Source organism: Primulina eburnea, chromosome 10 (assembly GCF_022965805.1).
Source record: "Primulina eburnea isolate SZY01 chromosome 10, ASM2296580v1, whole genome shotgun sequence".
Taxonomy (NCBI): Eukaryota; Viridiplantae; Streptophyta; class Magnoliopsida; order Lamiales; family Gesneriaceae; genus Primulina; species Primulina eburnea.
The window spans coordinates 34393493-34406715 of NC_133110.1; the positions used below are offsets into that span (position 1 = coordinate 34393493).

At 39.8% G+C, this 13223-nt stretch overlaps 1 protein-coding gene across 1 annotated transcript; it reads right to left on the reverse strand.

Annotated features, from left to right (window-relative positions):
* Positions 1-1515, reverse strand: LOC140802873 (uncharacterized). The gene is made up of 3 exons (XM_073158493.1): positions 1374-1515; positions 421-1277; positions 1-315 (listed from the first exon to the last, which is right to left on the reverse strand). Exons 1-3 carry the CDS (start codon positions 1513-1515, stop codon positions 1-3), a joined length of 1314 nt encoding a protein of 437 aa, XP_073014594.1.
* Between the last annotated feature and the right edge of the window lie 11708 nt (positions 1516-13223).

The window sequence follows — 13223 nt, forward strand, 5'->3', positions numbered from 1 at the left end:
TTAGTCCAGGAGACCAACTGAAGTCAAACACAACTTCAGTTTTTCAATGATAACAGCCTTCGTGAGCATATCAGCTGGATTCTTGCTTCCAGGAATCTTCTCAAACTTCAAGACTCCATTCACCCGATCTCTAAGGATCCTCATTCCAAGGATTTGTTTTGTAGCATCCAAATCCTTCAAAGCAAATTTCTTTGATAACTCTTTCTTGAGTTTATCAATCTCCTCCAGACAAGCTCTTGCTATCAACATATCATCTACATATATCAGTAGTATGATATAATAACCATCAAGCTTCACATAAAAATAGTGATCAGCCTGATACCTCAGAAAACCATCATTATTCATTACACCATCAAACTTCTTGTACCACTGTCTTGGAGCTTGTTTGAGACCATACAAGCTCTTCTGAAGTTTGCACACTATTTTCTCTTTCCCTCGTACTTCAAATCCCTGTGATTGATTCATTTCTTCAACTAGCTCACCATGAAGAGACGTTGTCTTTACATCTAACTGTTCCAGATGTAAATCTTCTTTTACCATCAATCCAAGTACAGTCCTGATAGTAGTTAACTTTACCACCAGAGAGAAAATATCAGTGTAACCAATGACTTTCTTTTCACCTTTTACAACAAGTATTTCTTTGTACCACTTGCTACCGTCATGTTCTAACCGGTACTCCCACTTGCTATTTAAAATCTTTTTACCTTCAGGAAGTTCTGACAACTCCCACATGTGATTGGATGACAGTGAATCCATCACATCTTCCATGGCTAACTCCCACTGTTTAAAGGTCTCATAAACATCCGATTTATTTTTCGCAAAATAAACCCAAAATTTCCTGCTCGAATCGTCAACAGTAGTGCCATAATATATTGAGTGATCTCGAATGGATGTCACAGGCGATGGTCCACATACATCAGTATGTACCAGCTCCAAATCCGCCGATATCGGTTCTCTGACCTCTTTTGAAAAGCTCACCTTTTTCTGCTTTCCAAAAAATACAGTTTCACACAGCTTGTGTTCAACGATCTTTAATCCCGGTAGCTTTCCGTTTGAAACAAGCATCTTCATTCTCTTCTCACTCGTATCCCCAAGCCTACTATGCCATAGACTTGAATTAGCTCCAGCATCCACAGCTGCTAATTTATTTCTCAGACTGGAAGTCATATAAAGTGTTCCAGTTTTCTTTCCTCGAGCAACAATCATGGCTCCTTTTTTCACTTTCCAAGAACCATCACCAAAGGTCACCTTATGACCTTCGTCGTCAAGCTGTCCCACTGAAATCAGATTGTGTGTCAACTTTGGTACATGCCTTACTTTGTTGATTTACCAGACAGATCCATTTGTCATCTTCATCCGGATATCACCCATACCAATTATTTCCAAAGGTTTTCCATCAGCCAGGAAAACTTTTCCGTAATCTCCCGCAATGTAATTATCGAATACATCACGATTACCAGTGGTATGAAACGAAGCTCCCGAGTCCATAACCCAAGAATCAACCGGGCTTTCCATGGATAATAATAGAGCATCATGTACCTCCTCAGCAACAACATTAGCGTTGTTCCTTGTTGATTTGCAATTCTTTTTCAAGTGACCAGTCTCACCACAGCTCCAGCACTTCACATTCTTTTCAAAGTTGCTTTTGTCTTTTCCATTTCTTGACTTGGACCCACCATGCCATTGGTTAAAACTCTTTTCGCCACTCCTGCCCCTTCCTCTATTCTCGAGATTTAGAGCAGAACTTGATTATGTTCCTTCACCAGAATCCATCTTGCGAACTTCCTCGACAAGAATTTGATCTCTGACATCATTAAATTGTAGCTTTCTTTTTCCAACAGAGTTGCTAACCGCTGCCCGCATTGGTTCCCAAACATTTGGTAAAGACGCCAAAAGAATAAGTGCACGAATCTCATCATCAAAATTAATTTCAACCGATGTTAGCTGAGAAACAATCGTGTTGAACTCATTGATGTGTTTAGCCACCGAAGCACCTTCTCTCATCTTCAAGTTAAATAACTTCTTCATGAGATGGACTTTATTGCTTGTTGATGGCTTCTCGTACATGTCCGATAAAATGGACATCATCTCCTCCGTTGTTTTTGCCTCCGCCACGTTATGTGCCACGTTCTTCGTTAGGGTCAATCGTATTACACCTAATACTTGTCGGTCAAGAAGCTTCCAGTCATCATCCTCCATCTTCTCCGGCTTCTTTCCAGATAGAGGTTGATGCAACTTCCTGCTATACAGATAATCTCTAATCTGTAACCGTCAGAACGAAAAATCTGTTCCGTCGAACTTGTTGATTCCCGGTCCCGATCCATCATCTCCGGCCATCACTTCTCTAGCCTTAACAGAAAATCAAAAAAATCTTTTCTGATGTGGAAGATCAGACAAAGCTGCAATCACAGAGCATACTCAGAATTCTTAAAAATTTTCACAACAAGGCTCTGATACCAGTTGTTGGGGAATTACCCCGAAGTGATGCCGATCACGATGATAATATAGTAACCAAAAATTGTGGAATAAAACAACCAACAAGAACACAAAGATTTACGTGGTTCACCCAATATAGGCTACATCCACAGAGCACTGCAACTTTTATAACCGGAAGAAATATTATAACAAGTGTATACATCAATACACTCAATATCTCACGATCCCAACCCCGAGTATACTGAGAAAATATTTTCTCTAACTCACAAAAGAGAATTCCCGCACTCAAGAAAAAAATACACTCTTTTTTTCTATGCACTCTCTTTTTATCAAAGCTGAAAAGCTTTTGATTTTGGGATACAATAACTGAAGGAATTGAGCTCTATTTATAACTAAAACCTTCAATCATTTTTCAAAAAAATTCGATGTGGGATAAGAGATTTATATTATTTTATTTAATGTGTGGGCCCCACCCCATTAAATAAACTCACCTAACATAAGGAACTCAGAGAAATAAAAAATTTTCAATGGCGGGATGTAATTCTCGATCCGCTTTCCGCATATTATATATCATGTTTATATACGTGCAAAACATAATTTTTGAGAAAAAATTCTGACATTCTAGGCTTGTTATATTTGTATTGTTTTTTTTCTTGTTCTTGCCATGAAAGTTGTTATGGAATATCGAAAATCACCCTCCGTAAATGCTTCTGGACCATATTCAATAATTCTTCCAAGGTAATACTTGACATATCTTTTGATGAAATCGTGGCTTCAAACTTTTCAGGAATTGCGATGAATATCTTTTGAACGACTCTGGAATAAGAAAAATCCGTCTTGAGAAGTCTGATTTTGTTGACAATATTGAGAAGTTTGCCATAATATGCTTTAATCGTTTCTGATTCCTTCATCTTTTGCATCTAAAATTCTGAAATTAGATTCAGCACTTGCATCCCTTTGATCATTTCGCTTCCTTCATATTATTTCTTCAAAAAATCCCATATTTCTTTGGCTATTTTTAGTGTCATGATTCTTGGACAATTCTATCCTACTCCGGGAGATTTACTCACTGTCACTAAATAATATATACATGTATAGCATTTAAAAATAGCTACAATAATTTTATTAGCATTTATAAATGGGTAGAATATAGAATTTCTTATAATAATTAAATTTTAAAATATTGATTTTTTACATTTCATATGATTCTACCACAAAAATAAGAATAATAGAAATAAAAATCTCAAACCTCAAACGTAAAAGTTTTACTATCAAAAAAAAAAAAAAATTCACGTAAATATAAAATATTAAGTTTTAAATTTTGAGAATAATAATAATACTAATATAATGATATAACACATGTTATATACATTAAACGAAATTAGTTTAATAATTAGTTTGGTTGAATTTGGTTAAAATAGTGTAAAATGTAATAATAATAATAAAAAAAAGACACGCGTAAGAAAAAAAGTAAGACAAAAACTTGTGTGAGACGGTCTCACTGGTCGTATTTGTGAGACAGGTCTCTTATTTGTGTCACCCATTAAAAAGTATTACTTTTTATGCTAAGTGTATTACTTTTTATTGTGAATATGAGTAGAGTTAACCCGTCTCACAGATTATGACCCGTGAGACGGTCTCACATGAGACTAAAGGGGAGTACCTCACCTGGTGTAGGATAGAATTGGCCATGATTATTGTAAAAACAGAAGTTGAAACCTTTGTAAACAAGATGACTTTTGCTTTTGATTTTCTTTGCTTAGTCTTCTTTTGATTTTTGATTTTTTGATTTGTTCAACCGTTGGATTGTGAGACAAATCTGGAATTTCATATTCTTGTTCAACAGCTTCCTACAAATCTTTAGCATCCATATACACTTCCATTCTAATAGCCCACACTTGATAAATTTGTTCCATCAAACAATGGCGGTGCAAATTGTTATGAAAGAACCTTTTGATTTCATTCTGAAATTTTTAAAATCTCAAAGATTCTCACGAACTTGGCTCTTGAGACCATTTTGTTGGATATTTGGGAAGCAAAATAAAATAATAATAATAATAATAATAATAATAATAATAATAATAATAATAATAATAATAATAATAAGAGAGTATATGAGAATGCAAAAGAATAATAATTTATTATGCAATTAATGTTTATTTATATTATATAACCAAGATAGAGTCCGAATTAAAATAGAACTCAGTTACTTTTCATTTTGATATCAGGTTTCAAAGGCTTTTGATATCATCTCGAGGCAAACAAAAGCCTCCTTGCTTTTTTAGGTGCCCGAGTTGTGGCATGTTCCATATCCCTTCAGTTTCCTTAATATCCACCACATCTGTCTTCACAAAACAAATTTCTTCTATTACTTTCTGCAAATCTAGACCAAAGAGAGTGGAGCTCCTTTCACTTTCAGTTTCAGAATTTTCAAGAATTTGACCGACCATACGACTTTGGATGATATATATCTTCTGCTGTATATGTTGGGCTTACAATATTTGCCTCCAATCCTTGAATCTCTGCTCCCTTTACTAGCGAAAATCCTTCAAGAAAATCTTGCAGGAGAAGTGATAGTTTCAAGAAGACAATCGATTTGGCCTTTGTCAAAAACATTCCTTTGATGTGGTGGGTGTTGCAATAACTGGTCAAGAGTATTTCCGAGAGAGAAGTGTTTGCACAATATTCGATTTCCGGGCGTGTCAGGTGCGAAAATATACCGATTTGTGTGAAAAATAAAATCTAACTTCTAAATATTCAAACGACGTGAATTATAAATTCGACCATCAGTTATAGTCTCCTAAAACAAATGCAATGCCAAAAATAAAGAAAACTATTGGAAATTGATGCAAATAAACCCCTGACATGATTTTGAATTTACAAAACTGTAGGAATTCATCAAAGACATGAAAAATGTAATAAATTGTTGCTGAAATCTAGAATGAGAAGACGTAAAATGCTAGAAATATACTGAAACGCTTGAAAGAACTATCGCTTGAAGATTGAATTTTTGCAGAGAGTATTTTTGCAGATTTTTGCTGAGTTGAGTTGTCTGTTGTGTTGTCTTTAGAGTTCTTTGCCGATCTCTTTTTCTTTCCAGTGTTGTGCCGTTTCTTTCCACTCCCCCATGAGCCCATGATTTTTCCCACTCATGCCACAATTTCCACTTGTCCTCCCACGTTCTTCTTCCTTCTCCGCGCTCAGTGACCAGTTCTGAATCAATTAAAAATCAATCTGCCACACTTGATGGGCCTATATAATTCAAGTGGGCTTGTAATTAAATTGGACTTCTATAATTAAATTGGGCTTCTATAATTAATTATTTTTAGCCCAAACAATTGCCCCTCGCAAACATTGGTCCGTGGGCCAAAATGCTTGTATGTAGCCCAATTCTAGCTTGTTTGTTGGAGCGGCCCGTGAGCATTTTCTCTTGACATGGGCTTGTAATTTTTGATCAGGCCCAATTCTCGCTTGGGTTCTTAGCAGCAGACTCATTTTCAAATTCAAATCCACAACCCTTGCCCCTCTTTCGTCTTCTCTCTCGGTGCTTCACCCTTTGCTCCTCGCTGCTCGAAACTCCCTCCTTCTCGTTCCCTTCGCTCCCTTCTGCTATAGGGAGGTCTTCGCCCTTAAGCCCTTCGATCTTCTCTGCCGCCGCTCAGCCCGCTCGCTCTCATCTCTAGTGTAGAAGACGCTGCTTCGTCCGATTTCTCCGCTGAGGTGCTTCTCGTTCGCGTTCTTCGCCCAACCACCTTCCGCTGTCAACGAGGAACCGTGCTGTTATCTAGAATCAATTAGTCTCGCCTCCGCCGTCGTCTCCCCTACGCTGTGGTTGCCGAACATTTCTGTATGGCTCAAAAATCGGCTCCTGCGTCTTCATTGGAATTGAGTGTCGCGGCTGCTGGTTTAAATGTTGCCCAAGTCGAAGTTTCCGGCGCCTCCACCGCTGGCTTCGACGCTGCTGGTGCCTCGTCTGCTTCCGCCGCCGTTTCTGCCATGCTGCCCGTCGCATTCACCGGCCCCGCTGTGGTTGCCGATGGCTTGACAGTGGTTCGAGGCTCTCCTCCGGCGCCTCCGCTTGAATCGAGCGTTGCTGTCGCTGTCTCTCCCCAAGTTAAAGTCTCTGCCATTGCCGCTGGTTTCACCCCGTTCGCCGCCACTGGTCTCAACTCATTCTCTGCCGCGTCCGGGTTATCCATGGGTGTCCACTCGAGCTTTGGCCAACCGTCTACCGCTATGGGTAATCCCTTATTCCTTCTTGAATTGCATTTAGTATTTCTCGATTCCTTGAATATTGTCTGGTGTTCTTGATGGACTTGCAATTCTATTCCCAGCTTTGCATGATTTGGTATCCTATAAACCAAATGATGGAAAATTGGTTTATCTGTGAAATTGAGTTAACTCTTTCGACGCCGGGTTTCTGAGGGGAATTATGGATTTGATATGGTTAGGCCATTCATTAGCCGTTGCTTTGTAGGTGCGGTAAAGTGGCCATTATTTGTCCCTGTGATATACATCAGTAACCATTGATTTTTTCTGAACATTTCTTGCGTTTATGCAGTGGTTTTTGACCTCAATCAATCTGTTGGCTCTGGTTTTGTCCATGTTGCCACCCCTTTTGTTGGTTTCTTTTGTGTACAAAGACACGTTTATTCTTAGCAGGTAGCATAGATTGGCCATGAGTTGGCCTCAATTCTCTGGTATATTCGACACCTAAGCCTTGGTGTCGTTTGGGGCTCTTTGCAACACAGGTAAGACTCAACTCTTACGTGCTCTTATGTGCTGTTATGTGCCGCATCCACTCAAGACGATTCCCTCGCCCCTAACATTATGCATTGCACTTCAGTCGGATCCCTTTCTCGCATACACGTATATGCATTTGCACTTCAGTCGGACCCCTTTCCCGCATACACGTATATGCATTCGCACTTCAGTCGGACCCCTTTCCCGCATACACGTATATGCATTCGCACTTCAGTCGGACCCCTTTCCCGCATACACGTTTACTTACTGTTCTTGCATGCGTTGATTCCGCCTTTGATTTGTTGACTGTTGGTTTGGTGTTGTGGTTGTTGTGTGATGGATGTGAAATGAAGGTGGGTTTGTATGTGATGTTGTGTATTGGATGTTGCGAAGGAATTTCTATTCGTTCTTAATCCACTTAACCCAACTCGCTTCAATAGCTTCAATCAAAACCATAGGTTGGCTTAAAACTCCCCGCTCGCGATTATTTCCTCCCCTGATATCTTATCAAAACAAAATGAATTCAATATGATAAATCAAATATGGCTTAATTGATCGTTTCATTTTTGAATCATAACCAACAAATATTTACATTAGTGGCCCTACGGCCTACTTTAAATCAAATCTTACAACATGAACGTGAAGCTGGAACATACAAAAATGGCTGGTTAGCCTATTTTTCTTCAAAAGTCAATTTCTGGGTCCTCTTGGAGTTTGCATAACGCCCTTGTTCTCTTCTGTTCTTCTTTTATTACTCGCTTTTCCGATCGGTGAGCTCAACTCCCCGTTCAGTGTGTTTCTTTCCTGCCATATTCTACATGGCCTGAAGGCCTACTTGACGGTCTGTCACTGCACATGCAAACGACCAACTTATATAATGGCGGTACGGTCTACTTCACCATGATTTCTCGTAACATAAAAATATTGGAAATATCGACCGAATTCATATATAATAAGTGGCCATATGGCCGACTCCCTAGTGAAATAAATGGACTTCCAAATAATGAAAGTGGCTTATTGTCCCACTTTCTCTGATCAATTTTATTGTTGAATCATGAACAACGAATATTTATTTCAGTGACCCTAAGGCCTACCTCACATGATATCTTGAAATAAGGAACTAAATATATACAAAAGTGGCCCCGAAGGCCAACTCCCCACTGAAGAAGGTCAATTCCCCACTGAAGAACAGCCTTTGCGTTTCCTTTACTCGCTAGCTTTTCCCATTTCCTCCCTCATAAAATAAGGCTTGAGATACTTGCCATTTATGCATCTTTTGTGTGGATGCCCATCTAAACTTGATAGCCAATATGCATTTTCGTCTAACACCTTATGTACTTTGAATGGTCTCTCCCAATTGGGAGACCATTTGCTCAGCTCCCTATCCTTCGTTCCTAAGGCACTATAGCCTTCCACACTATTTCCCCTTCATGGAAGCTTTTCTTGTTAACTCTTTTGTTGTAAATTCTCGCAACTTTATGTTTCTGTAATAGCAGAGCATTGTACGCTTGGATTCTCAGCTCATCCAGTTCTCCGTATTCATCTTCTTGGACGACCTCAATTCCATAGGTGTCCCATGGTTCCTCCTCTTCTAATTTGTTCAGTACCTCCTGCACATGCGCCTTCCATATAGAGGTTGCAGCTACCTCTTTTCCCTTGTGGTTCATTTCAATCATCAACCTCCTCAATTAGCGGTTGAATTATCGGCCTAGGCGGCACGATAACAGTAGGCTTGAGGATTCTTTCCAACACCGAGCTTGGAGTTGGTGTTTTCATGTACAATGGACTTTCTTTCTTGCTATTACTACGAATTTTTATAGGCCCAAAATCCCCATCGTAATATCTGGCTTCCACTTCACTTGCACTTGTTTGGAACGGCTGTCTATCTTCTTCTACAACCTCCACATCATTCCCTTTCCAAAATAACAACAGTTGGTGCATTGAGGATGGGATGCACTGGTTTGCATGGATCCAATCTCTGCCTAACAACGCTTGGAAGTTGGCAGAGTAGTTCACAACAAAAAATGCACATAAAGATGAGATGGTCCCTACAGTAACATCAGCGGGGAGTACTCCAATGATCTTGGTGGTTTCTCCGGTAAACGCAGCAACCGAAACTTCCGAAGGAATCAAGTCTTCTTCAGCTTTGCCCAGATTTCTTAACATTCTTACTGGAAGAACATTCACAGCTGAACCATTGTCAATCAACACCCTCGACAGTGGCTTCCCATTCAAGTGGACTTTGATGTACAACGGCCTTATGTGCTTGGTCATGGCCGATGTAGGCTTTTCAAGTATCACTTGTTTAGGCTTACTCGGGTGATCTTCCTTGATAATCACTCTTGAACTCCCTTCAGGGAGTTTATTTGCTTGCGCTGATTCCTTGGGCATCAACTCCCCATTCTCTTCTTCCATCATTTTAAATCTCTCTGGTAGTATCACCACTCCTGTGGCACAATCCACTGTGATGTGAAACTCTCCAACGCAAAAATTGATTGTTTTTTCTCTTTGATCATCCTCTTCGCTTAACAAATCATCGTCATCTTCCACAAACTTATCTTCAGTAGCCGTTCTTCCAAACTTAGATTTACTCCCCACTGGCTCCCTGGAGACTGAAACATCAATTGTGGGTTCATTTCTCAACTTAGCGGACTCCTCTCTTCTTGCAATAGCTTTTTCTCTCAACAGCTGTCTCTTTTGAGTCCTAGTCGGTGGCCTAGGGAACTTTTTGTGTTTGGCCACTCTCCAAGACTCACTGAACTCCCCTCTGGCTGGAAGGACGTATCTCGGCTTTGCTCTCAGGCTCTCAATCACTTTTCCTTTTGAGATTTCATATGCACGCCGCTCCATGCACTGATCAGCTGATACTTTCCTGGTTTCCACCTTTCGTGACTCAACTCTACGTATGTTTCGCCTGTCTGAGTATCTCTGTTGCTGATCACGTGATGATTCCCCTCTAAACTTTTGATTCTCAAGCACTGGTCTTTCAAGGAAATGCTGGTTCCTCGGCCGATAGGCCGCGGATTCACCGACATTTCTAGGGAAACGCTGCTGAACTGTTCGCATTCGATCAGCAATACACCTTCCATGAGCTTCAAACAATTGACCCTTTGGAATCCAGTATTTCTTGATTACTCGGTCTTTCACTGCAAAAGATCGGCTTCTTTTCTCATTGAGAAGATCCCTCAAATCTGTCACATTCACATTAACCAAAGCCACTGGGGAAAAAGGATCATCATCCACCGCCATAGACTCTTGTTTGTTAGGGAATTTAACAACTCCCTTGTTAATTCTATCCTGCAAAATGTTCTTGAACGCCCAACAAGATTTAGTAGCATGATTGTAGGAGTTGTGGTACTTACAATACTCTCGTCCTTTCAGTTCTTCTATGGGTGGCATCATGTGATCAGCTAGAAAGTGATGAATTTTTCTTTTACCAAGAAATCAAAAACTTCCTCGGTCTTTGATACATCAAATGTATACTGCATGTCTTTGGGTAGTTGGGAGTTGTTCTTCTTTTCAAGTTCTGTTGGCTTCTTTTTTAGCAGAGGAACTGTGCAAGACCCAGCTGATCGAATCTCTGCCAATGCCACGTCTTCCACCTCCTGATAATAAGACCCTATAGCAGTTTTCTTCTTGTATGACTCTTCTCGCAAGAGTTCTTCGTATTCAGCCACTTTGGCGGCTAGCTCAAAGAAATCCCTGAACTCCATACCTTGGAATTTCTTCCTAATTCAAAATCCAGCCTTTTTTGTGCCATCTTCACGAATTTGATCTCAGGTAGGAATACCTTACACCTATTCTTTATCTTCTTGAACCTGTCTATGAAATATTCCACAGACTCTCCTTTCTTTGAGTGACTCTGGATAAGTCGGCAACGCACAGTTCTGGCTCTGTGCTATAGAATTGAATGTGAAATTGTATTTTCATCTCTTGCCAACTCATCACTGAATTTCTGGGGAGTGAAGCATACCAAGCGAAGGCCGTCCCAGTGATGGAATTCGGGAATAGCCGCAACTTTAGATTGTTGAAATTCTCCAAGTTGGCTAATTCCCCGCACTGGATGGTGAATATGGCTATATGTTCCATGCTCGATTGGCCATCCTCCCCACAGAATAGGCTGAAATCATGAACTCTATAACCCCTTGGATATGAGTTATTCACGTCTATGTATTCTGGATAGGGTTTGTGGAATTCTGGGCGGCCTATCTGCCTCAAGGCCGGCCCATATAGCTCTTGAACAGCCTCTCTCACCATTTCTGGGTCAACCGCGTGAATGTTTCGAGCTGGAAAGCCCCCATCTACTCCTTGATAATCCATGTGTGACATATCTTCATACGTTCCCGGTTGATACAGAGGATTTGTTACGCTGCTTCGAACTCCCCACTCCATGAGCACGTGAATATGGCTGAGCCCTCCCTCCTAGGGTTTCTTCTCTCTTGTGAGGTGGTGTATACCTTCTTTCTGGCTGATTTGGGAGAGTAAACTCCGGGCGGCGAGGATCGTCAACCCTTGAGTTTCCAACTCCCTGGTCAAAGTCAGGGACCTGGTTATTTCCCTGGACTTGGTTGCTTCCTTCTTTCTCCTTTATGCTATGCTCTTTGTCGGTTGACTGGTTCGGTTTACCCAATACTGTCTTCAAGCAATCAGACACAGCCTTGGACAGTGCTTGTGATATTTCTTCCATTTTCATCGCAGTCAATTCTTCAACCAAACGGTTTGAAATATGAGCATACATCTCTCGAACATTACTTGGATGCAAATCCAACTCCCTGGTCGGCTCTTCAGCGGCCGGAGCGGCCGGCTGCTTTGTCAGTGGAGCGTGAACCTCTTCCTGGCTTGGTTGAGACTCCCCATCCCCTTGATTGACGTTTTCTTTTCTTCTTGGCGGCATAGTGATGGTCCCACTGGGCATGCCAAAAATATGTTTGCACAATATTTGATTTGCGGGCGTGCCAGATGCGAAAATGCACCAATTTGTGTGAAAATGATAAAATCTAACTTCTAAATATTCAAACGACGTGAATTCTAAATTCGACCGTCAGTTATAGTCTGCTAAAACAAATGCAATGCGAAAAATAAAGAAAACTATTGGAAATTGATGCAAATAAACCCCTGACATGATTTTTAATTTACAAAACTGTAGGAATTCATCAAAGACATGAAAAATATAATAAATTGTTGCTGAAATCTAGAATGAGAAGACGTAAAATGCTAGAAATATACTGAAACGCTTGAAAAAACTATCGCTTGAAGATTGAATTTTTGCAGAGAGTATTTTTGCAGATTTTTGCTGAGTTGAGTTGTCTGTTGTGTTGTCTTTAGAGTTCTTTGCCGATCTCTTTTTCTTTCCAGTGTTGTGCCGTTTCTTTCCACTCCCCCATGAGCCCATGATTTTTCCCACTCATGCCACGATTTCCACTTGTCCTCCCACGTTCTTTTTCCTTCTCCGCGCTCAGTGACCAGTTCTGAATCAATTAAAAATCAATCTGCCACACTTGATGGGCCTATATAATTCAAGTGGGCTTGTAATTAAATTGGACTTCTATAATTAAATTGGGCTTCTATAATTAATTATTTTTAGCCCGAAGAGATGCATAAGCTGCCATTGTTGATTTCTCACTTGCCCAAAATTAATCTGTGATTTCTTGCACCAACGTTGACTTATTATTGTGCAAAAGCTGCAGCCAATTACACTGGCCCATATTATCATTTTTAGAAATATATTTTTCTAATTAAATAAATAATATACATTATATTTTAATGAGATATATTAGATAATTTAAAATTTAATTAGTTGTTGCTTACACCACTGTAATTTGTGAATATACCAAAAAATACATGTGCTTTTCATCTCTAAACTCAATTAAAAACATATATATATAAATATACATACATACATATATATTCCTTAATTTGATTTAAAAAAAATAAAATAATAACTTGGGTTTCTTTTTAATTTTATGTCGACTTTTTCCCATTCCTTTTAAAAAAAACGAGAGGGTTGTGGAACAAAGCCGATTACTTGCATCAATTTTATTGGC

Excerpts from the sequence above, each read along its gene's own strand:
- LOC140802873 (XM_073158493.1), bottom strand. The coding sequence starts at position 1,515 with ATGGAAAGCCCGGTTGATTCTTGGGTTATGGACTCGGGAGCTTCGTTT. Across the intron at positions 1,278-1,373 it reads AAAACCTTTGGAAATAATTG|TGGGACAGCTTGACGACGAA; the intron begins GTATGGGTGATA and ends ATCTGATTTCAG. Across the intron at positions 316-420 it reads TACGAGGGAAAGAGAAAATA|GCTGATCACTATTTTTATGT; the intron begins GTGTGCAAACTT and ends CTGAGGTATCAG.